Genomic DNA, 25,859 nt, shown 5'->3' with positions numbered 1-25,859 from the left:
CCTTCTAAACTAAAGATCAGCATTTATGACAAGGAGATGGGAAGTCAATACCTGACTCACAGTTTAGTAAGGAGAACATTGTAGCTCCTAAACATGGAACTAAATATTTACCCTTTAGGGCATAACACAGTGGCAGGTTTTGGATCTGTTCTCACTTTGCAACAGCAAAAATGTGTTTTCTGCAATTGAATAAGTGAGTGCAAGAGAGACCCAGATCTCAGTCCCGTAAGCCCCTGAAATGGAACATGCAATGTGCAAAGAGGAGAGAGACTCCTTGTGCTCTCCCCAGCCCCGTTGTACAACCATGTATGGGGCCAGGCATAACCTGGCCCTGAGCTATTCCATTTTTCAGGTTCTTGTGCATCAGCAAGCTGTGCAAGGTTTGGATAGCAGCCTCTGCAGGGAAGTGTTAGAATGATAACCATCTGTGCAATTTTATTCTATATAGGTTCTTATACTGCAATCATCACCTTAAAATACCTGTGTGCCTTCCAGCCATGTATTAAGCAGTGTGTGTTTTTTCCTCTCATCTTCTCCCCAGGGGCAAAAGTGTGTTTAGTGAGTTGTTTTGAATGTCACCCCCATTGCCCATATATTTATGTTAGAGAAGGCAAGGTCAAAGGAAAACACCTTGCACTTGGAGTGGAAGGTGGAGAGGTTTGTGACGCTCCTTAGTTCCTGTGAGAGTTTATTTCACACAGTCCTGGATGGGCCCCCCAAAAATGAGTAGCATGTGGTACTCACTACCATTTTCATCTATCTGCACACAGTTTTATGCCTCTTTTGCACCTATTTAAATGCTTCTGTTAATACATTTTCTTAAAAGACTTGGCTACACTGGGTTTGAACCACATCTGGAACCCAAACTGAAACTTGTAAATACAGTTCCAACAAAACTAGTTTCTGGTGCTGTATTGCTGGCAACACAGATAGGGGCCAGACTGTGTGTGTGTGTGTGTGTGTGTGTGTGTGTGTGTGTGTGTGTATACACCTATCTTCTAGGCCATTCAGGGTTCCTGTGTAAATGAGTACTACTAAAGTCTGTCGGGTAAATACAACCTATAGGGCCCATTTCTGCCCTCATTTACATGTGTACAATTTCTATGACTTCAATAGAAGTTGCACCCTTGTAAATGAGGGCAGAACTAGACCATTAGTGTAAACAAGAATCAGTCCCCAGGATGTTTTACACTGCCAGACTACCACAAAGGAGCTTTAGTATAAGTGAGAATCAGATTCTTAGTCTTTTCTTACACCCATTAGCATACATATTGTACTTTTGAAATATTATTAAATTTATATTATTTGTATATGAGAATGTAGCATCTTTGAAAGCTAGTAGGACAGGTTTCCTGGTACTGTGAGCCAAATTCTACCTTCATTTTCCTCGCACACTTCTCATCTCTGTAGGCATCTCCAAGAGAAGATGGCATTGCAAGGAGAAAGCACGCTGTTTATTTACTTTATTACAGTACTCAGCTATCTGGACAGAGCAAAATTCCTACACAGACACAGATTGACATGAGTTATTGAAAACTGCAGTACTTACATACCCTCATGAGGCCTGCATATTCCAAAGATGATCTCATCTTCTATGTGCTTCAGAATATCAAAGTTCTCAACGTAAAAAACCAGCTCAGGCTTCCCACTAATCTCTTCCAGCTGAGGTTTATTTGCATTAAACACCCCAACAGAGTAGATAATAACATCTTGATCACGTAGGGCTCTTGCTGGACTTTTTACTTCATCTTGAGCTTCCCCATCTGTAATCAGGATAAGAAACTTTTTGACAGCCAGACGTGCACCTTTGGGAGGCTTGAAATAATCAGCCACAAATGACAATGCACTTCCTGTTAGTGTATTTTCCCCTATAAGAGACATTCTATCAATAGCACTGAAAATGTCACTTTTTGAAGAATATCGGTCAAGCTGGAATTCTTCCTTGTTTGTGCCACTGAATTGGACAACCCCAACCTGCATTCGATCTGCGCTGATGTCAGATTTGTTGACCAGTTCTCTCATAAAGTTTTTCATTTTTGAAAAGTTCTCTGGTCCTATGCTTCCAGAACTGTCCACTAGAAACATGATGTCAGCTGTCATTTCTTTGCAGGCTATAGAAGAAAACATATTTATATTAGTATAACCCAGGCTGTACATTAAAAATAAGTTAATAGACTTAACTGGGGCAGGATGGTCTGGGATAGACGGGTGAATGCTAAGATTTCTGGCTGTGCTGGGTAAATAGGGGAATAGTGAAGTAGGTGGATGGATGGGTGGGTGCTCTCTGGAGAATGCTGGGGTCAGGGAGCCTGGGGCCAGTACTGGGCCCTCTCTCATGTGCTGTTACTGCCCCCTCCTCCAGTTGCTGCTATGCATTAGAATCTACTGGGGAGCAGCTAGAAGTGAGGCAGAGAGGTCACCCGAGTGTCACAGCAGCTTCCAGGAGAATCAACTGCAGAGCTGTCCCTGCAGCGTAATTGGGGGCATGAGGATCCGGATGGGCTGAGTGCAGGTATGACAGGGCTGCTGCTTGTGTGAGTGCCACACGAGTTGCATGACACTGGACAGCACTGCTATAAGTTTAGTAGGGTTGCTAAGGAGAGATTTGCTAGGCACATGCATTTACACAACACAGGAGAGATATAGCTTGTGCTTGGTTGTCTGAGCCACTTCCAGTTCCAAACAGAAAAAGATTCAGTGGCTCACAAATCAATACAGGCAGAAAAGATTCAGGGGGTTACAGCTGTGTATAAGCATATGACACTAGCATTCTAATAACGCACCTGTTAATCACAAACACCAACTTGACATAGCTCACTGCTAGAGAATGTAGCTTGCATCTGTTTTCCTCTTACTCTGTGTCTGTGTCTGTGTGGTGGGGGTTGAAGGCTATTGAGCATCACAGTCTCAAAGACAATTATCTTAAATGCCACCCTGCCTGACTGCAGCCTGACAGTAGGGTTAGTGCTCTGTGGGCACCTGAACAATTCATGACATAGGTATGTACACTGGGACAATAGCAACACAACATGACAAGCTGGAAACACACTACTTGACATAGGACTCCCCTCTTCAGTTGAAAAGCCACCTTGTTTGTTACAGAGCTGAGGAAAAAAAAGGAGGAAGGAAAAGCAGTGCTTTGATGCTCTGATTGAAACCAAATAAAAATACCTTTGCTTTTTTAAAGTAAATGTTGAACATACACATAATAGATTTAAGAAAGAAAACTGCATTATTTATAATTGGCTTGCAACCATCTCAGTTCAAAATGTGCCCAAAGTATATTTATACATTTCAGTTATTCAGGCTGGAGTAATCTGCTTATCATGTTTTGAATTTGAAATTGTTTGTTATATAAGAGGAGGCTTCGTGTTCAATTAGCACTCTGAGTTCAAAGGGCAAAATCAAAATTTCCCTTACCTTCTCCGGAATGGATCACTTGAACAATTTCATTTTTTATGTTTTTCAAAGAATCAAACTCTTGCACAAAGAAAGTCCTGCTCTTTGACCCTGCAATCTCAAGGAGCTGTGCTTCATTTGCATCTTTTACACCAATGGCATAAATATTGACTGTCTCACTCCTCAGTCTCTCAGCAGGCTCCTTCACACTGTCATATGACTCCCCATCTGTTAGGACAATGAGGTGACAAGGCACCCTGCCAGCTCTCTGCTCCCTTGCCTTTTCAAACAGTGGCTGCATGTCAGTCAAAGCTTCTCCAATATAGGTATCCCCATATATTTGCCTAATGTTGTCAATGGCCATCTCTAAATCATCTCTTTTGCTGTATTCATCAACTTCAAACTCCACTCTTCTGTTATGTGAGAACTGCACAGCTCCAAAGCGAACTTTATTCAGCCCTATGTTAAACATCTTAATCACTTCCTTCAAAAAATTTTTGATGTCTCCGAAGGCAACAGAAGTAATGCTTGTTGAGCCATCAATGAGCACATAAATATCAGCTTCCTCTGTGTCCACATATCCTACATGAAAAAAGAAATTGTATACAGCATTAGTGTGATAACAAAATGTAAAGAGAGAAACACTGAGAGAAGCACCAAAGCATAGAGACATGTAATTAGGGCCCAGTTTTTTTTAGAGATACAGACTAACACGGCTCCTTCTCTGAAACCTGTCAGTATTTATACAAGGACAAAAACCCAGGTGGAGTTCCACAGTGGCCGAAAATCTGCCAGAGAGTGAGGTTATCATGGTGCAAAGTAGCTGTAGCCTTAAGGTAAAGTAACCATGTCTGAGAAATGCTGGTTACTTATCTTATGATAACTGGAGTTCTTCAGGTTATGGGATCCCTATCTGTATGCCACTCAAGGTGCCCATGCACTCCATGTGCCTAAGACCAGAAGACTTTTTGACAGCAGTGTCTCTTGAACCACATCTCTGCCCATCACCTCCTTGTGCTCCAAGTCGAGGGCATAAGGGACCACATGGACTGACCACCTCTCCAGTTCCTTTTCTACCATGAATAACCCAAGGAAAGGATCAGAAGCAGAGTGGAAGGAGGCTAGGAAGTGGAAAACAGACTGGGACCACGCATCTTGAAGAACACCAGTTACTGTAAGGTAAGTAACCAGAATTTCTTCAAATGACAGTCCCTAGGTATCTTCCATTCAAAGTGGCTCACAAGCAGTACTCAATGAGGAGGGCTCAGGGAACCCTGATGGTTTGGCAGCGTGACCCTGCAATCTGAAAGGATACATCTGCTGACAGGCAAAGGAGTCCAGGAGAGCCAGCTGTATTTTAAAGAATCCTTAGTGAGGTTGCAGGAACAAACCATCCTGATGTATAGGAAGAATAGTAAATATGGCAGGTGACCAGCTTGGCTTAACAGTGAAATCCTTGCTGATCTTAAACACAAAAAAAGAAGCTTACAAGAAGTGGAAGATTGGACAAATGACCAGGGAGAAGTATAAAAATATTGCTCAGGTATACAGGAGTGAAATCAGGAAGGCCAAATCACACTTGGAGTTGCAGCTAACAAGAGATGCTAAGAGTAACAAGAAGGGTTGCTTCAGGTATGTTAGCAACAAGAAGAAAAATCAAGGAAAGTGTCGGCCCCTTACTGAATGAGGGAGGCAACCTAGTGACAGAGGATGTGGAAAAAGCTAATTTACTCAATGCTTTTTTTGCCTCTGTCTTCACAAACAAGGTCAGCTCCCAGACTGCTGCACTGGGCAGCACAGCATGGGGCGGAGGTAACCAGCCCTCTGTGGAGAAAGAAGTGGTTCGGGACTATTTAGAAAAACTGGACAAGCACAAGTCCATGGGGCCGGATGCACTGCATCCGAGGGTGCTAAAGGAGTTGGCAGAGGTGATTGCAGAGCCATTGGCCATTATCTTTGAAAATTCATGGTGATTGGGGGAGGTCCCAAATGACTGGAAAAAGGCCAATGTAGTGCCCATCTTTTAAAAAGGGAAGGAGGAGGATCTGGGGAACTACAGAACAGTCAGCCTCACCTCAGTCCCTGGAAAAATCATGGAGCAGGTCCTCAAGGAATCAATTCTGAAGCACTTAGAGGAGAGGAAAGTGATCAGGAACAGTCAGCATGGATTCACCCAGGGCAAGTCATGCCTGACTAACCTACTTGCCATCTATAATGAGATAACTGGGTCTGTGGATGAGGGGAAAGCAGTGGATATGTTATTCCTTGAATTTAGCAAAGCTTTTGATATGGTCTCCCACAGTATTCTTGCCAGCAAGTTAAAGAAGTATGGGATGGATGAATGGACTATAAGGTGGATAGAAAGCTGGCTAGATCGTCGGGCTCAATGGGTAGTGATCAATGGCTCCATGTCTAGTTGGCAGCTGGTATCAAGCAGACTTCCCCAAGGATCGGTCGTAGGGCCAGTTTTGTTCAATATCTTCATTAATAATCTGGAGGATGGTGTGGACTGCACCCTTAGCAAGTTTGCAGATGACACTAAACTTGGAGGAGTGGTAGATACGCTGGAGGGTAGGGATAGAATACAGAGGGACCTAGACAAATTAGAGGATTGGGCCAAAAGAAACCTGATGAGGTTCAACAAGGACAAGTGCAGAGTCCTGCCCTTAGGACGGAAGAATCCCATGCACTGCTACAGACTAGGGACCGAATGGCTAGGCAGCAATTCTGCAGAAAAGGACCTAGGGGTTACAGTGGACGAGAAGCTGGATATGAGTCGACAGTGTGCCCTTATTGCCAAGAAGGTTAACAGCATTTGGGCTGTATAAATAGGAGTATTGCCAGGAGATTGAGGGATGTGATCATTCCCCTCTATTCGGCATTGGTGAGGCCTCATCTGGAGTACTGTGTCCAGTTTTGGGCCCCACACTACAAGCAGGATGTGGAAAAATTGGAAAAAGAGTCCAGCGGAGGGCAACAAAAATAATTAGGGGGCTGGAGCACATGACTTATGAGGAGAGGCTGAGGGAACTGGGATTGTTTAGTCTGCAGAAGAGAAAAATGAGGGGGAATTTGATAGCTGTTTCCAACTACCTGAAAGGGGGTTCCCAAGAGGATGGATCTAGACTGTTCTCAGTGGTACCTGATGACAGAACAAGGAGTAATGGTCTCAAGTTGCAATGGGGGAGGTTTAGGTTGGATATTAGGAAAAACTTTTTCTCTAGGAGGGTGGTGAAGCACTGGAATGGGTTACCTAGGGAGGTGGTTGAATCTCCTTCCTTAGAGGTTTTTAAGGTCAGGCTTTACAATGCTCTGGCTGGGATGATTTAGTTGAAATTGGTCCTGCTTTGAGCAGGGGGTTGGACTAGATGACCTCCTGAGGTCCCTTCCAACCCTGATATTCTATGAAACTCATTCTAAGACATAATGCCTAGTAAAATGGCATAGAGCTCCATGTTGTCACTCTACAGATCTCCAGAAGGGGAACTCCATGAAGCAAAGCCACTGCTGTAACCTATATACCTTGTGTGGGAGGGGTCACCATCAGCTCACAGCTTGATGCAACTTGAAATCCATTTAGAAAATCTCAAATGTATGAAAGGGGAAGCAAAGGAAATAACTAGATTAGGAGATTCCCTGAAGGGATCTGTCATCTGCAGGTAGAATGCTCAGGCTCAACAAACATCCAGAGAATGGTGCTCCCTGTCTTTTTTGGTGGCATAATATTTTGGGTGGAAAATAGCTAGTTATATTACCTGATTTAAATGGTATTCAGAGGTAACATTTTGAATGAATATAGGGTGTAACCTCAAAAAAACCTTATCCTTATGGAGGACTGTGTAGGAGGGTCCACCTTAAGGGTCCCAAACTCACCTACTCTTCTGGCCAACAACTGCAGAGACTGACTGCTTCTTTGTAAAGGAGGGTGGACCTCCCTATTCCTGTTTTTTGATATAGTGTATATGTTAGATGCGACTTGGACATGCAGGATACAGATGAGTGGCAGGAATCTATTTCAGGCTTCATGCACTGCCCACCAGGGCCAACCGGGGGGGGGGGGGGCAAGTGGGGCTATTTGCCCCTCCACGAGAGTTTTTTGGGGCCCCTGGAGCAGGGTCCTACACTCACTCCGGGGCCCTGGAAAACTCTCGCAGGTCCCAGGCCCCCGGAGCTTCTTCCGCTCCGGTTTTAGCCAGCGGGGGGTCCTTCTGCTCCGCCAAAGCAGGACCCACCGCTGAAGTGCAGCCAGGTCTTCAGCGATAATTCGGTGGCGGGGGGCCCTTCCGTTCCAGGACCCGCTGCCGAATTACCACCGAAGACCTGGCTGCACTTCGGCGGCGGGTCCCGCTTCGGTGGTAATTCGGCAGCAGGGGTCCCCCGCCGCGGGTCTTTGGGGCACTTCAGCGGTGGGTCCCGGAATGGAAGAACCCCCCGCTGCCAAATTACCGCTGAAGCGGGGGCCCCCCGCCGCCGAAGACCCCAGGCCCCCGGAATCCTCTGGGCGGCCCTTCTGCCCACAGTGTCAGGAGGCTGATGTTTAGTTTGGATTCTTCCTGGGTCCAAGAGCTTTGAGCCACATGTTTATTCAAGTGAGCTCTCTAACCCCATTCAGAGGCATCTGTAATTATCTTCTTCATGGGTGGGGAGGGGATGAAGGGAACCCCCGGCTCGCAGTCTCTGTTTTTCAACCAGTGTGATGACAAAACTCTGTGGGGTTGGAGCTGTAAAACCTTGTTTGTCCAGGCTGTGTTTGCTTGAACTATAAAAAAATCCTGGCCACAACCATGCCTGCAGACACCAGAAATGCAGACTGAACATTTATGCATATTAATGATGCTGTTGTTTTGTTTTTTTAAAAAAAGCTATTTACTTAAGAAAAAAAAACAAAAAAACCACCAGCCTGCCTTGCTAACCCAATGAAAATAAAATTTAGGCACCAATCCTACACTGAGATCTGCTATCATGGACCCTCGTTTACAGCTATGCAGAGTCCCACTGACACCAAGAGGACTCCATAAAGACATAAATTGCTCCACTAGGAGACCGTGATGCAGGATCTTTGCATGAATTCAATAAAATAACATGAACCAGTCAATATGTTAAAAAGATAGCTCTGAGCTACAGTTTGGATTCAGATTCAGCTACAGAACTGCACTTCCTCAAAGGCTAAAGTTTGGAACTAGATCAAAAGTTCAGGGAGGTTTGGATCCAGGTTTTGATTCAGGACCATCCCTACTTAAAAATCTTCCACATAGAGAAAAGATAAATACCAGTACTGGGAAAGGTTTACCTGTTTTAAGTAGTTCTCTTCTTTCAGACTGGACATACTGCTTGTCCTGAATTTGATTCAAGAGTTTCTTTTGTAAAGTTCTGGCTTGTTTTGGCAGGTCAGAAAATTCTGTCAGCTTAGTAACATATAGGTGTGGAGGATATGATGCTATCTGGGTTAACTGGGCGTGGTTAGCATTTTCAATGCCTATGGTGAATACAGTCACGCCAGCTCTCCGAAGATCACGAGCTGCCTCACTTACATTGTCTTCAGAGGGTCTGTGGGTGATCAGAATTGCTATTTGCTCTATCCCTTGGGCCTTTCTGCTTCCATATTTTACACTGAAGATGTTTTTCCTTGTAGCCTTAATGGCAGCACCAGTGTTGGCCTTCCCTTCCCTCGGAGAAAAGCCCTGTATTTTCTGCAGAATAGCAGTTTTGTTTGTTTCTTCACTCAGTAAAGCTAACACATGTGGCTCACTGCTATATGTCACTAGGCCAATCTTTGTACAATTCTTCTTCACATCAAGGAAGGAGACTGTATCTTGCAGGAAATTTTTAATATCTTCAGATTTTGGTTTTGAAACAGCTTCATCTACTATGAACACAACATCAGCAACGGAATCACTCTTACAAGCTGCAGTGGGAAGAGAGAGGAAAAGAATACAATATTAATTGTCTATTTCTTGGCTAATCCATGGAACAGTCTTCTAAAATAGTTTCCCTCATTCAAATTTATCTAGAAACAGAGGAGTTGCCATACTGAATCAAATTAGCCGTCCACCTAACTCCGGCATCCAGTCTCCAGCAGTGGTCAATGCCAGCCACGTCAGAGGAAGCCCAAAGGAAAATGCCCTTTAATTAGTTGTTTCACGGCATAAAACAGCAAGAGCTATTTTCTCTTGAAAATTACCATATCTGCAAGAATAGTTACATCTTCACTCCACCCACTCTCCATTCACTTTTGTGGAGTCAGGAGTTAGTCATGCATAAAGTCATGAGCAGATAGGCACTGATTTTCAAAATGTGAGTGTTACATGCCTCTCTGCATATACATGTACCTGGTCATGGACATGTCTGTTCTCTTCCTTATTTTAAAATAAGTATATCATTTAATATTTTGAAAATTTAGCCCAAATGTTCAAGGTGTCTTTCTGTCCAACACCGAATTACTTCTTCCAACCAATATGATCACAATTTTTTCATAGCCTTGCATTCCTTACCTTCTCTCTCAGGAACACTTATAGTTTTAACTGTTGGTATTATGTCATGAATATCTGTTTGAATAACATCCTCAATGATCTTGGTCACATTTTGAGAAGACATACTGAGATCCCTCACTGTGTGAAATGTATACGAAAATTGAGGTGTAGCCATTGACTGCAGTTCTTGAGGAGAAACATCCTGAATCCCCAGAGTTATGATTTTTACCCCATCACTTTTCAAGATCCTGGCAGGCTCTCCTACGGCATCCTTTGATTCCCCTGAAGTCAAGACTACCAAAATTCGTTCTTTGTCTCTTCCACTAGTTGGTCCTTTGAAATAGGTTTCATGAACTTTTTGAAGGGCATTGCCAGTTTTTACTGAACCACCCTTGAATACAACGTTCTTTTTGACATGGTTCATCATTGGGTTCTTTGCTTTATAGGTGTCCAGCTGAAATTCAACGTGCAAATCGTCACTGTACTGGGCAAGTGCGATACGGTATTGGTTAGGAGTCGCTGTTAAATGATTGATCATTTTGATAATAAAAGACTTCATAGAGGGGAACGCCTTATTTCCCAGGCTATTAGAGCTGTCAACCAAAAGGACAATATCTGCAGATGTAGGGGCTGCAAAAATCAGAAAATTAAATGTTATTACATATTTCTTACCCTTTATCTCTACAACACTCTGATGATAAAAGCAATGCTTCACCAAAAAATGTATCCAGAGATATCCAGAAAAAAATGTCCAAAAGTTGAAAAATATCCTTCTAAGCTCAAGAATTCTCTTTTATATTTTAAGCTTATTTTATTATCATGAAAGATAAAGATAGGAAGTTACAGGTGCTCAGCATCTGTTTGGTACCTAGGACTTCCCAGGAAATGTAGCTATTCAGCACTTCTCAGGATTGGATGCCTGCTTCCTTTTTGAGGTTTAATTTTTTTTGGTATTTCTACTGAATGGGACACACTTTATCTAGTGTTTCGAGTTAGAGAAATATCTCTTAAGTGCTAACTTCTTTCACATGGGGTGGTGACTACAGGCACATAGTCACAAACAATACACTCTGATTTATTTTTTCTAACATTCAGTTCAGCACATGGCACAGTGTAGTTCACCCTTAGTGTGGAGGACCCATGCAAAGTCTCCTGAACCACTTAGGCTCAGGAATTACAAGGAATTGTGCACTACAAAAAGAATCACCATATTAAGTCTACTGCAGAGGGCTGGGATGGAGGTGGAGCCTGAAATCCACATGTAGGCAGATCCTTATCCTTTGGCCCCAACTCCCAGTGCTAGTAGCTAAGAAGAGCTGAGACAACTTATGACTACCTCTTATGGAGGAGTCAAGGTATTGGGGTGAGAGAAGAGGAGCTGCAGTTATACATGCTTACTCCAGTTTGGATGGGGGGAAATGTCACCTTCTCCTGTCATCCCTGTACTCTTCACTGGCACAGTCTTATTTTACCTTAACACAGTAGATGTCAAGGGTATGTCAGTGATCCAGACAGCCTTAAGTGACTAGCAGAAGGGTTAAAATAAAGCACCCTTCCTCCTACTTTAATTTACACCTACACCACAGTAGAGGACATCTGTCACATTCCTGAGAATGTATATTCACTCCCATATGGAATCCTATGGCAAATGTGGACTAAGTGTGTGTCCCTCTTCAGAGTCTCATTGTGTTGTATGCCACAAAGTGGCAAAAGTTGCTTTTTCCTTCTGCCTTGATTCCTCTATGCTTAGTTACCTGCCTGTCACAAGTGCCAATTGCCTCCAGCAAGTTGCTAATCATCCTTAACCTCCATCGAAGGCAATAGGAGTTGAAAGCCCTCAGTTTTTCTCAGATCACCTTGCAGTGTTGGGCCTCACTTTCCTCCTGAGCAACTTTCCTACTGACAACTTTCCTCAATTGTGCAACACGCCTACCCTATCCGTCACATTGATCTGGTCCCCTCCACAGCCAAATTCTGCCCTAACTTACAACACATGCAATGCCACAATTTAGCTCTCACTCTGCCTGGGATTTATACCAAGCACCCAGTTCTGCAGAATTTACATGTAGAATCCCAGTGACCCCACAGAACCCATCTGAGTGGGATTCAGGACTAGATCCTCCTTTTGCACATGCTGAGTAATTAAATCCCAGGTAGCCACTTGAAAATAACTAAATTCCATGTCTGGGCTTCATTTATACGCTATCTGCATTTTCACCTCTGAATTTGGCTTTAATCTATATAAATCTGTCAAGGTTTATGATAGCACTGATCAACCTAATATGTAAATTTAATGTCCATCTCCAATATCCGAACACAGTTTCAGTCTATTATACAAAGTCTCATGAAGTATAGAGATCCTGACTCAAGAGTCTCAGGCTTCACCTCAATTTTTATTGGGAAAACTGGGGACTAAATACTGTATTTAAAAGAAAAAAAAATCACACAATACAACAGAATACGAAGGATACTGAAATACCAGATGTCTGAGTTACTGAAGTTTGACTCCCAATAAGGAAGAAGAACAAAGTCAGCAGCATCTTCATATTATGAATGAATGTTCCACGCTTTAATTCTGGAAAAAATAAAATAAAAATCTCATATATCAAGTATCACAAGGACCCTGGAACGTGACTGCATAATGCAGTAGTATAAGGAAATTTACAGGGTTGGGAAAGATGTAGTCTAATCCCAATATGCTGTTATAAGAACCTAAAGTGATATAGATAAAGAAACAGGAAAATGGTAAAGGATACATTGTGTTCTTCTTTATCCATGTGTAACACGACATACACTCACCAATGCAGCACCTCCTGCTGCTTACCTCAGGAATTAGCTCATCCCAGCATCAGAGCACCTCCTGCTGTCACTTTTTGTCTTACCATTATCAAGCTCCTCCACTGTAATTCAGGCACTGCATCCCTCCCAGTCCGTAGTGCCCCTTCTCCTGGGTACTGCCCCTCAGCAGTGCCCACACACGTGGGGTGCTCCCTTCCCCGGGGAACCCCAATCCCCTAAGCTCACCTCACCTCAATGATCCACTGCCAGTCTTCATCTAGACCCTTCCCTCAGGGGCAAAATGCAGTCTGATGTGGCCACTCATCATCAGCCAGGGGGTTGGACCTGCTGCCTCTTCCTTCCCTGTCTGCCTCCCCACAGCCCTAATACCTCCTCTGGCCCCAACAGCAAGGCCTCTGCCTGGGGGATTGCCAGGCTGGCGCTCCTCCTCCTGCCCTTCCCCAGCACTGCGCTGTCCAAGGTACCCTTTTCACTATCCAGCCACCAGATCCATCTCTCTCCAAGGCCTGGTCCACACTAGGACTTTAATTCGAATTTAGCAGCGTTAATTCGAATTAACGGTGCACCCGTCCACACCACGAAGCTATTTAATTCGACATAGAGGGCTCTTTAGTTCGACTTCTGTACTCCTCCCCGACGAGGGGAGTAGCGCTAAATTCGACATGGCCATGTCGAATTAGGCTAGGTGTGGATGCAAATCGACCTTAGTAGCTCAGGGAGCTATCCCACACTGCACCACTCTGTTGACGCTCTGGACAGCAGTCCGAGCTTGGATGTTCTGATCAGGCACACAGGAAAAGCCCCGGGAAAATTTGAATTCCTTTTCCTGTCTGGCCAGTTTGAATCTCATTTTCTCGTTGGACATCGGGGCGAGCTCAGCAGCACCGGCAACGATGCAGAGCTCTCCAGCAGAGGAGTTCATGCATCTCTGAATAGAAAGAGGGCCCCAGCATAGACTGACCGGGAAGTCTTGGATCTGATCGGTGTGTGGGGCGAGGAGTCTGTGCTTTTGGAGCTGCGCTCCAAAAAACGGAATGCAAAGACCTACGAGAAGGTCTCCAGAGCCATGACAAACAGAGGATACAGCCGGGATGCAACGCAGTGCCGCGTGAAAATCAAGAACCTGAGACAAGGCTACCAGAAGACCAAAGCGGCAAACGGATGCTCCGGAGCCTGCCACCACTGCCCCACCAGTGACCGTGGACTCTGACGATGGGATAGTGTCGACGGCCAGTTCCTCGGTGATGTTCGTGGACGGGGAAGATGAGGAAGGGTTTGTGGAGGACGAGGCAGGCGACAGCGCTTACAACGCTGGTTTCCCTGACAGCCAGGATCTCTTCATCACTCTCATGGAGATCCCCTACCAACCCTCCCCGGCCGTTAACCCGGACCCGGAATCAGGGGAAGGATCAGTCGGTAAGTGCTTTAAACATGTAAACTTTTATTATTAATGGAACAGGAATCTGAACTATGTGAAAAGGAGGTCTATATATATGGGGATAGAACTGAAATCCTCCTGGGAGATCTCCACAAAGCTCTCCTGGAGGTAATCGAAAAGCCTCCGCAGGAGGTTCCTGGGGAGAGCTGCCTTATTGGGTGCTCCATGGTAGTACACCTTTCCGCGCCAGGCTTTCATGAGGTACTCAGGGAGCATTGCCTCCCCGAGCATGGCTGCATAGGCCCCTGGTTTGTGCTGGCTTCCACGCAGCATGCGCTCTCTATCTCCTTCAGTGACCCTCCTCAGGGTGATCTTGCTCGGAGACTCCTGCATCTAATTAGGGGAATTACTGTAATGTTACGCCTGGTCCAAAGTATTTTAAAAAAATCTCCAGACAGACGGCGTAGCAGAGACTCAGCACGCTGCTGCGTGACAAGCGTAACGGAAAGCCAAAGAATCAAATGGACGCTCATGGAGGGAGGGCGGACTGAGGACGCAAGCTATCCCACAGTTCCTGCTATCTCCAAAAAGCATTTGCATTATTGGCTGAGCTCCCAATACCTGTACGGTCAAACACATTGTCCGCGGCGGTTCAGGGCATAGCTCGTCAATGTACCCCCCTCCCCCACCCCCAGAAGGACAAGGAAAAAAATCGTCTCTTGACTCTTTTAAATGTCACCCTATGTGTACTGAATGCTGCTGGTAGACGCGATGCTGCGGCACTGTACCCTCCCCGCCTCATGGGTGGCTGACGGTACAATATGACTGGTACCCGTCCTCATCATGAGCCCATAAGTAGATGGCCTACTAACCGTCTTCATCATAGCAACAGGGGGCTGAGCTCCATCAGCCCCCGCCCTTCATGTGTAAAGAAAAGATTCTGTACTGCCTGGACTGTCATAGCAGCAGGATGCTGTTCTCCTCTCCCCCACACTGCTTAATGTCCTGTCTGGACAATCATAGCAGCTGGAGGCTGCCTTCCCCTCATTTCATTTCACTAACAAGTCACTGTTTCTTAGTCCTGCATTTTTTATTACTTCAGCATACAAATGGGGGGACACTACAACGGTAGCCCAGAAAGGCTGGGGGAGGAGGGAATCAACATGTGGGGTTGTTGCAGGGGCACTCCCTATGAATGGCATGCAGCTTGTCATTCCTGCGGGATCTGACACGGAGCGGCTGTGCTCTCTAGTTCTCTGATACACTGCAACCCTAGTACAGTTGCCCCATATTCTAGGCAGGACTGATTCTATTTTTAGATACCATAAAGGAGGGATTGACTCGGGGAGTCATTCCCAGTTTTGTCTTTTGCGCTCCCAGCTGATCTCGGCCAGGGGCACCTATGACAGCAGTAGAAGGTATAGTGCAGTAGGACTGTTAACCGTCCTCATCTTGCCAATTTACAATGGCATGGTAGATGGTACAATATGGCTGATAACCATCTCTGCTGTCATGCAAAAGCAAATGAATGCTGCTGTGTAGCACCGCTGAACCGCCTCTGTCCGCGGCATCTAGTACACATACGGTGACAGTGACAAAAGGCAAAACAGGCTCCATGGTTGCCACGCTATGGCATCTGCCAGGGCAATCCAGGGAAAACGGGCTCAAAATGCTTGTCTGCCGTTGCTTTCCCGGAGGAAGGAATGACTGACGACATTTACCCAGAACCACCCGCGAAAATGATTTTTGCCCCATCAGGCAAAACTGGGCAAAAGTCTAGGCAAAAGACTAGACTGTGTTCATTGTTCGCAAAAATGTATGTTTGCAAGGAATTCACTCCGTTTCCCATCTCACAGCTTCGACTGTCTCCAGACCTGACACAGCATCCCCCTCACAGAGGCTGGCAAAGATTAGGCGGCAAAAGAAAAAGACACGGGACGAGATGTTCGCTGAACTTATGGGCTGCTCCCGAGCCGAGGTGAACCAGCAGAGCCAGTGGAGGGAGACCCTCTCTCTGTACCAGCGCTCACACAGCGAACGGGAGGAGAGGTGGCGTGAGGAAGACAAGCAGGCGACTCAAACGCTGCTTGGACTAATGAGGGAGCAAACAGACACGCTCAGGCGCCTTGTGGATGTTCTGCAGGACCGCAGGCAGGAGGACAGAGCCCCCCTGCAGTGTATCTGCAACCGCCCTCCCCCGTCACAAAGTCCCATACCCCCCTCACCCAAAATAACCAGAAGGAGGGGCGCCAGGGGCCGTGAAAACTGTCACTGCACCCCAGCAGAGTGCTCAAGTACCCAAAAGCTCTCATACCCTACATTTTGAGAAGTCCTTCCCTTCCGGACTCACCCAAGTCCCAATCCCAGTTTCATCCCCTAACTGTCTAGTTAATTATTAAAAATACTTTGCTGTTAATTACTGTTTCCGTCATGTTTTTTCACAGAAGACTGTGTTTGATGGGGGGGGGTGAGGAAGGGGGTTGGTAATTGCATAGGACAGTCACCTTTACCAGGGTACAGACATGGGGGCAGGATCAGCAGCAGGTCACACACACAATGCAGTCAGTAGGCACCCTGGTCGGTATGGGAGGTGGTTTCCAGGTTCTGTGTGGGTGGGGGGGATGTGACTTTGTAGCGGGGGAGGGCAGTTACAGATCTTATGCAGCGGTCCTTGTCCTGGACCGCTGAGTCACGCAGCAGAGGAATCTGTATCCGTCCTCCTCCACCACAAGGTCACATAGCCCCCGCACACAGAATCCCAAAAAGGAGGGATGGCAGGCTCCGTTGAAACAACCAGTCCGGCACTGCGGACCGCTCTAGGAGCAGGAGCCTGTCATTCCTCGAGTTTAGAGGCGGTCTTTACATCACCACACACCTTACCCAGCACAGTCTGCGTCCCAGTTTCAACCCTTTAACGCAAAGTCATTAATAAAGAAACCTTTGTTAAGTAACAATGGAACATGTATTTTATTTTTACACGTGTGTTGGAAGTGGGGGAAACGGGGTGAACGGGGTATGTAACTGCAGAGGATAGTCAACAGTAACTGGGTAAAGAAACAGGGGCAGGTTCAGCTTCTCTGTAAAGAAACTGAACAATCACAGGTCACGCTGCTCGCTGCTCGCTGGTACTTGAAGAGTTCCTTGTCGCTGTCCAAGGCGCCTGTATAGGGCTTCATGAGCCAGGGCATTAGCGGGTAGGCTGGGACCCCGAGGATCACTATAGGCATCTGCACATCCCCAACAGTTATTTTGTGGTCCGGCAAGAAACTACCTAAACAGACCACAGTTCCTGAAAACACGCGTGTCATGAACTTTGCCTGGCCACCCGACGTCGATGTTGGTAAAACGTCCCCTATGGTCCACCAGTGCTTTCAGCACCATTGAAAAGTAGCCCGATTTCTCAGCAGCTGACTGTGGAAGAGGTGGACGATAAGGTGCGAGGAGGTGAAAACGGCCATAACTGCAGCAGGCTCCATGCTCGCAGTGCTGTGGCGTCCGCGCTGTCACTGACCAGAAAAGTGCACGAACAGATTGCCCGCAGACGCTTTCAGGGAGGGAGGGAGGGCGTGATTGACGGTTGAATGATGACAGTTTCCCAAAACCACCCTCGACACATTTTTTCACCCAGCAGGCATTGGGGGCTCTACCCAGCATTCTAATGGGCAGCAGGGACTGTGGGAACTGTGGGATAGCTTCCCACAGTGCACCGCTTCCAAAGTCGACGCTGGCCCCGTTAGTGTGGACTCACAAAGTCAAATTACTGTCCTTAGTGTGGATGCACAAATTCGACTTCGTAAGGTCGATTCCACAAATTCAAATTAAGTTGAATCGAACTACTCCTGTAGTGTAGACATACCCCAAGGCTGCAGCCATTTTATAGAGCTCAGGCTGGCCCTGACTGGCTGCCTCTCAGCCTTTTCCTGATTGGCTCCCAGCCCCAGCCCTCGCCAAGGGCTAGCTTTTAACCCTTTCTGAACCGGAGTGCAGTGACCGCCCCACTATACCATAAAATCAGACATTAATTATTGTAATCTCACCTGTGTGGCACTGATGCCTCCAACCTTCCTGCTTCATATTTAAAATGTTTCCAAGGTGATTTTGATGACATCATTTCCCCTTTGTACTCCTCCACTGGATTCCCCTCCTCCACTGAATCAGCAGCACCTTACCTTTCAAATCTAGTTTCTTATTATGGCCCTGACCTTCACCTTCGCTCTGCCAGTGACATCCTTGAGCATCCATTTATCTGCTTGTCACAGAAGCACCTTCCTGCTTTTTCCCATAGCACCCCACATGCTGGGGAAGAACCTTCTGACAACATTCACAAGCCATCACCTTATTCTCACTGAGATTCCTCCTTGAAACCTATTTTTTAAAAGACACAAGCCTACAAACCATTGCCAGCTGGGACTGATTAGGCTGGCAGCCAGCTGTTACTGAGACCACGCTGAATTATGCAAATGTGTCTGGTTTAGGATTGCCAGGCATCTGGTTTTTGACTGGAACACCCAGTTGAAAGGGGACCCTGGCAGCTCTGGTCAGCATAATAGTCCGGTCGGTGGCCCAGCAGGACTAAGTCAGGCTCCCTGCCTGCTATGGCTCCACACAGCTCCTGGAAGTGGCCAGCATGTTCCTGCAGTCACTCGGCGCAGAGGCGGTTCAGGGAAGCTACACTCGCTGCCTCCACCTTGAGTGCCAACTCCGCAGCTCCCATTGGCCCTGGCTCTACTGTTAGTTTTTCCTTCTCTTTCTGCCCCTCCCATTTGTCAGTTTATTTGCCTGTCCCGTACTTTCTAACTGCTACATTGCAGCCTCTCTGGGGTAGGGACAGTGCCTAGTACAATGGGGCCCTGACCCTTGATGAGGGTCATCAGGAAATACTGCAGTGTTCTTCAGTCGGTGGCCTGCCTGGGGCCCAGATCTGGCCCATGAGGGCCTTCCTGCTGGCCCACTGGGCATCAGCTGTTCCCTCCTGCTCCCTGCTGGGAGCTCTACTGTAAGGATGCCCCCATTACCTGGCTGCAGCTCTGCCCTGGACAGCCCACTCCCAGCAGCTCCAGCCGCTGCCCAGTCCAGCTGCAGCATCCCCATGCTGATTTGTGCTCAGAGACGGCTCAGCACAGGCACACGGCAACCAGGGCTGAGCATGGGAGCGGGGTCGGAGCTCCCAGGAGCAAAGGGTAGACCCAGAGTCAGAGATGAGTCACGGGGCCAACCTTGCAGCAGAGCCCCCAGCTGGGAGCAGGAGCTGGGCATAGGCAGGAGGAGGCAGGGACAAGACAGGCTCTGGGGGGTGTCAGATCCTGCTTCCCTGGACCTGTACTGCCCCCATCTTCCTCCCAGCTCCCCTCACTCAAGGAGTACTAAGTAGGCTCCTGTCTCCTGCAACTACTCCCTGTCTCCCTCCCCCTGCCCTCGGGAACTGAAAATCCTAATTACCTGAATGAGCGTGGGGGACACACCGCTGATTCAGATCATCAGGACTTTTGGTTATTTGAGTGAGTATCAAACATTTCCACTTCACCTGTATACAGAACTTCAACTCCCAGCACAGTCTGTCATGATGGTCAGTGACAGAATGAAATTTCACTGTGAAACTACAGCTAAAAATATCATTTCCCTTAATCCCAATGTCCAAAGGCATCAGTCATCCCCAGAGTCATTTGGATAAATACACTTCACGTGTATTTCATTTAGAATCTTTTTCATTTCCATTTAAACACACTGGAGCTAGGCTGTGTTGATACATTTCAATTTAAAGGGGTACACTTTCAATCAGGCGCTTAATCAGGTGCCTGTGCAACATAAAGCATAAGAACATAAGAACGGCCCCACTGGGTCAGACCAAAGGTCCATCTAGCTCAGTAGCCTGTCTTCCGACAGTGGCCAGAGTCAGGTGCCCCAGAGGGAATGAACAGAACAGGCAATCACCAAGTGATCCATCCCCTCTGGCTCATTCCCAGCTTCTGGCAAACAGAGCCTAGGGACACCATTCCTGCTCATCCTGGCTAATAGCCATTGCTGGACCTATCCTCCATGAATTTATCTAGTTCTTTTTTGAACCCTGAAATGGTCTTGGCCTTCACAACATCCTCTGGCAAGGAGTTCCACAGGTTGACTGTGCATTGTGTGAAGAAATACTTCCTTTTATTTGTTTTCAACCTGCTGCCTATTAACTTTATTTGGTGCCTCATAGTTCTTGTGTTATGAGAAGTAGTAAACAACACTTCCTTATCTACTTTCTCTACACCAGTCATGATTTTAGAGATGTCAATCATATCGCCTCTTAGCATCTCTTTTCCAAGCTGAAAAGTTCCAGTCTTATTAATCTTTTCTCATATGGAATCAGCAATTGCTGTGCTTTTACTAGAGAGCAAACCCTGAAGAGCCCTTTGGCCCTAGAGAGAACCTGTTGGCCTGCCAAGATTTGGACATTGCCTTATAATGTAATGGACTATTATTGCACCTCAGGCTCTCTGCAATGATGAAAGGCAGCTTAAAATGCTGCCACTGTTCCTTCCAACTACATATTTCTCTGCATTTCAGGTTTAATATAAAGAAACTCCTAAGAGTCCATGTTTTACGGGTGTTTTTATGTGTCCCTTGTGTATAGCTATTAAAACATAATATTTAAACAATAAAAAACAGCTAAATGAGAATAAGGATTTAGAGTGGTAGCTGTACAATGAAATGGCTCTCTGCATGCCATTGTGACATGAGACCTAGATGTAGTTTGCTGAGGGATGTTAGACCCGAGAGCCCTGAGAGCCTCTTATGCTTTTTACAGACGCTCAATAGACTCCTCTGTTTTACGCTGTCTGAGAGTCACTGCAGTCTAGAGATCGGGGTTGCCTTATTCCCTCTGAATGTGGAATCGGGGATCCAGAGCAAGTGGACTCCCTGAGGGGGCCCACGGCGAGAGACAGGCGTGCTGAAGGCTCAGAGAGGTGCGGTCCCAGGAGGCAGTGGAGCCTACACCTTAACCCCCGAGAAACAGTGGACTCCTGAAAAGGACTGTCACACTGAAGGTGGTTTCTCCCAGGGACTGTTCAGAGCCGAGAGAGAGCATGAGTCCTGTGAGTCCATAACAACTTGTTGCTGAGTGACTTGTCTATGGAAGTACTAACTTCTGTCATGATATTTACTTGTAGGTATGTTATTTGGCCACTAGATGTCTCTGTGCTGTACTGAAAGTCCCAGCAAGGGTGCAGTCTCTGGTCCCACAACAGATGGAAGCCAACTTGTTTTGTTTCTAGCTTATTCCTGTATTAATCAATGTCTGCTTTGTAAGGGCTGTGGCTACACTCGTGATGAGCTGCCAAAATTTTAACAACCGGTTCCCTATAAAAAGTTCTGATTTAAGGGGGAGAAGTGGGGGAGGGGCCGGGGCAGGTGGAGACATACCTGTGCGGCCGGGGGTCCCTGCAGGGCCTGGGGCAAATTGCCCCACTTGCCCCCCCAGCAGCCCTAGAGCTTGCAGCCGCCTCCCCCCTTACCTTGCTGGCAGCTCAAAGCAACTCCCGAGCTCAGCTGAGCTGCCCAGCTGATGCCGGCGGCTGGCCACGCTGCAGCTGTGGGGAAGCGGGGGAAGGGCCAGGGGAGCCTCAGCCTCCCCAGCTGGGAATCCTGGGAGCAACAGGATGGTCCGGCCCAAGGACCGGAGTTCCTTGCCCACCCCCTGGCCCTTTAACAACCGGTTCTCCATGAAGGGCTAATTTTAGCAACCGGTTCTTGGAAACCTGTGGGAACCTGCTCCAGCTCACCACTTACTATGACAATCTCCACATACGTCCAAATCCTGGACCCACTGCACAGTTGGGAGTAAATGGACTACGCTCTAAAGGAAGCATATGGGAGATGGAATCCTCTGCCCAGATCATAAATTGGTTATGAACCACTTTGCAGCAATTACTACAGACTAAAAGCTACATCACCTGTACACCAGTTGCAGCCACTCTCACAGGGAACATTACCCAGTGAATCTGCTTTGTTTTGGAACCACCATCTCTAGCAGAAAAGCTCTCTGCCTTGTGATGCAGGGAGCTCCTGGGGTGCTGGGAAATGCAGTTGGTGCAGATTCCTTGCATGGACGATCTGTATCTCCCACCTCCTTTCCACAAACACTGGAATCGAACGTCAGTCTGCACCCTTCAAGTTCCTCCACTCCAGTGGAGGATAGTGGAAGGAGCAGGACAAGCCGCATATGGCTGGCCCCACTGTCAGTGATGTGTCACCTTGCATCTTTAAAATCAGAACGAGGTCCATAGAATAAACTGATCTGTAAAGGGAAGTTGCATTATGGGTGTATGCACACTCAAAAAACTCCACTCTGATCTATACCTGCAACTGCCGCACACTTAACAGCCCTAACACAAATCCTCGTCCTTCCCGCCCATTGGAGAATGTGACCCAGCAGGCAGCCTCAAGATAAGGAGCAGGGCAGTACAAGCAGAAGGAGCCCTGCCAAATGGCCAACAGGCTGAGGCAGTGACAGAATGAACAATTGCTCCTGTGGCTACACTTAGCGCTGCACAGCGCTGCCGCAGGAGCGCTCCCGCAGCAGCGCTTTCGTAGCGCGAGTGTGGTCGGAGCGCCAGTGCTGGGAGAGAGCTCTCCCAGCGCTGTCCGTACTCCACCTCCCTATGGGCTTGGCTACACTTGAGAGTTGCAGGGCTGGTGGAGGCTTTCCAGCGCTGCAATTAGTAACTGTCCACACCTGCAGGGCACATCCAGCGCTGCAACTCCCTGGCTGCAGCGCTGGCTGAACACCTGGGTCTGCTTGGAGTATAACGATTGCAGCTCTGGTGCTACAGCGCTGCTCGTAAAGTGTGGCCACACACCAGCGCTGTTATTGGCCTCCAGGATATTAGGAGATATCCCAGAATGCTTTTAACTAAATTACTCCCTTTGTTTTGTTATGTTGCCTCTCTTTGTTTTGTTGTGAACTCGGGGCTCTGGGAGCTGCTTATCTAAAAAACAAACACAGCTCCTGTTTCCCGTGATCAATCTGTAACTGACTGAACAATCAAATGAGATAAACCCACTACTTTGCTGTGAATGAAGCAGGCAGGGGGATGAGTGTTTGCTTGAGGATAGAAACAGCGGGGGCAGGGGAGAGAAAGGGGAGTCCATTGGAGCAGCTGCTTATCTGATCTGCAGGCTGTTTGCAGTTAAGAGTAAGGGGTCGGGAAAATTTTCAGATTTTGCAAGGCAGGGAGCTGATACACAGTGTCTGCGCCAAAAATCCACTCTCTCTCTCTCCCCTGGTCCCTGTCACACTCCACTCCACCCCCCTCTTTTGAAAAGCACATTGCTGCCACTTGAACACTGGGATAGCTGCCCATAATGCATCACTCCCAACAGCGCTGCAAATGTGGCCACACTGCAGTGCTGGTAGCTGTGAGTATGGCCACACACCAGCGCTTTCCCTACACAGCTGTACAACCAGCACTGTAACTCCCAGCGCTGCAACTCTCAAGTGTAGCCATACCCTCAGGGGATTAACGTACAGCGCTGGGAGCCATGCTCCCAGCGCTGGAGCTTTGATCACACTGGCGCTTTGCAGCACCGCAACTTGCAGCACTGGAGGGGGTGTTTTTTCACACCCTGCTGCAGCACTGCAAATCTGCAAGTGTAGCCAAATAAGCAAAACATCTGTAACGACCCTCAAAGAATATCCTGTGTTCAAGGAGCCTCTCTGCAAGTCCTAGAGTTGGTTCAGCAAGCTCTGCATGCCCCTGTCTCTGTTATATAAATCCCCAGCATAGGGAGCGTATCAGGGCATTTTGGGGGTGGGTGGAGGTGTGGCAGAGGCAGTCTTATTGACAACTATTTCCTAGCTGCCAGAAGACCCATAAGGCCCATGGTCAGCTGGCTTCAAGTTAAGCCAATGCTAAGGACTTCCCTAAACAGTACTGTGGGACTAATCAGCTCTTTGAAGCCCCAGGGAAGAGGAATCACATTGCTTCCCTTCTTAGTCCCATTGCAGGGCTCTGCATCAGTACCATAGAGATGAATTCAGGCTTGGAATCTTTGGAATCTGTGTGACAAAGCCAATTTCTATGAAGGTCAATCAAAACAACACTATCCATCACAGTGTAGATTCCACGCTTTGTTTTGTGACTTTATCTTTCTTTAAATAATCAGAGCAGTCACAAGTAACACCTGAAAAAAATGTAGCCCAATTACACACTGTCAGTGGCTTGAAAACTGTGTTTGGCTGTAGAAAAATATAGCGAATGGAATACTAATCTTTTGGAAAGCAGACAGAATCTATTGCTTGACAGACAATATAAATTTTCACAGCACACGCAAATACCGTCTGATTGCATTTATAAGAAGAAAAGGCTTTAGGATAGGAGGCAAGCTAGATATAACTTTGTTCAATCTTGCGATTTGTGAGACATTTTACAAATCCAGGGTCGGTTTCATTGTATTAAATTTAGGGCTGTCGATTAATTGCAGTTAACTCACGTGATTAATGCAAAAAAATTAGTCGTGATTAAAAAGATTAATCGCAGTTTTAATTGCACTGTTAAGCAATAGAATACCAATTGAAAGGTATTACATATTTTGAATGTTTTTCTACATTTTCATATATATTGTATTCTGTGTTGTAATTGAAATCAAAGTGTATATTATGTGGCAAAGTACCTTCTCAGTCTCCCCAGCCTCTGCTGTTTTTAGCCCTGGGGAGACAGGCTTGGGCAATTGCAGTCCCCCTTAGGACTCAGGGGAAGTCTGTTCCCTGTCTTCCCACCAGCCTTATTTAAAGTAAGTCTTTTTCCTGCCTTGTGGGAGAGCGTACTGCCGCTCCTCCTGGGGAGGCTTGCTGCTCCAACACTCCTGGCAGCCAGGCTCCTTCTCTTTCTCTGCTTCCCCCCCTCCTTCCTCCCAGGAAGGGGTTTAAAAAGGTCTCAGGCAGCCCCAAGTTGAAATCACCTGGTCCTAATTACCTTCAGGCCACTCCCCCCCAGCTGATTCTAATTTGCTACGTTGGTAACCCTTTCTCAGCTGAACCTGATTGACCTGTAGTTGTCTCTCAGTTGATAAGGAGGAGGGCCTTTTAACCCTCTGGGACTGACTCCTACCCCCACCTTGCAACTGTCTGTCCTGAGTTTATCACACATTCCCCTCCCCCACCCCTGCGCAACACTACAGGGTTGGGCTACTTGGGTCGGCAAACAGTGTACCCTTGAAAGGCCATCCGCGTTGCCATGCTTGCTTCCGGACCTATGCTGTACTCTGAAGTGGAAGGGTTGTAGTGACAGGAACCACCTTGTCACTCTTGCATTTTTGTCTTTGTTTTGGTGCATCCACTTCAGAGGGGCATGGTCCGTGACGAGGGTAAACCACCGTCCGAGTAGGTAATAGCGGAGACTTTCTATGGCCCACTTTACGGCCAGGCATTCCTTTTCTACTACGGCATATTTACGTTCCCTGGGCAGGAGTTTCCTACTGAGGAACAGGATTGGGTGTTCTTCCGCTCCAACCAGTTGTGAAAGCACCGATCCCAACCCAACCTCAGAGGCATCCGTCTGCAAGATAAACTCCTTCTCCCAGTCTGGAGCTACCAACACTGGGTCGGTGCAGAGCGTGGTCCGCAGATCTGCAAAAGCCTCCTCAGCCACGCTAGACCATCTCACTATGTCCGGGCCACAGGCTTTCGTTAGGTCCGTTAGCGGGCATGCCCTGGTGGCGAAGTGGGGGATGAACCGCCTGTAGTACCCCACCAGCCCCAGGAATGCTCTGACCTGTTTCTTCCGGACAGGTCAGGGCCAATTCTGTATCGCCTCTAACTTGTTGAATTGGGG

General features: G+C 47.1%; 1 protein-coding gene across 1 annotated transcript in view; it reads right to left on the bottom strand.

The window, feature by feature from the left end:
- LOC120397257 (collagen alpha-6(VI) chain-like) overlaps window positions 1–25,859 on the bottom strand; it is a 75,592-nt gene that overhangs the window by 18,889 nt on the left and 30,844 nt on the right. Inside the window, 5 exon segments of the mRNA XM_039522963.1 lie at window positions 1,554–2,111; window positions 3,421–3,981; window positions 8,690–9,374; window positions 9,958–10,499; window positions 12,349–12,444. Of these exon segments, the coding sequence (XP_039378897.1) occupies window positions 1,554–2,111; window positions 3,421–3,981; window positions 8,690–9,374; window positions 9,958–10,499; window positions 12,349–12,444 (2,442 nt within the window).

The sequence above is a fragment of the Mauremys reevesii genome, linkage group 2, assembly GCF_016161935.1.
Source record: "Mauremys reevesii isolate NIE-2019 linkage group 2, ASM1616193v1, whole genome shotgun sequence".
Classification (NCBI taxonomy): domain Eukaryota; kingdom Metazoa; phylum Chordata; order Testudines; family Geoemydidae; genus Mauremys; species Mauremys reevesii.
This window is presented reverse-complemented; position numbering and strand designations above follow the sequence as displayed.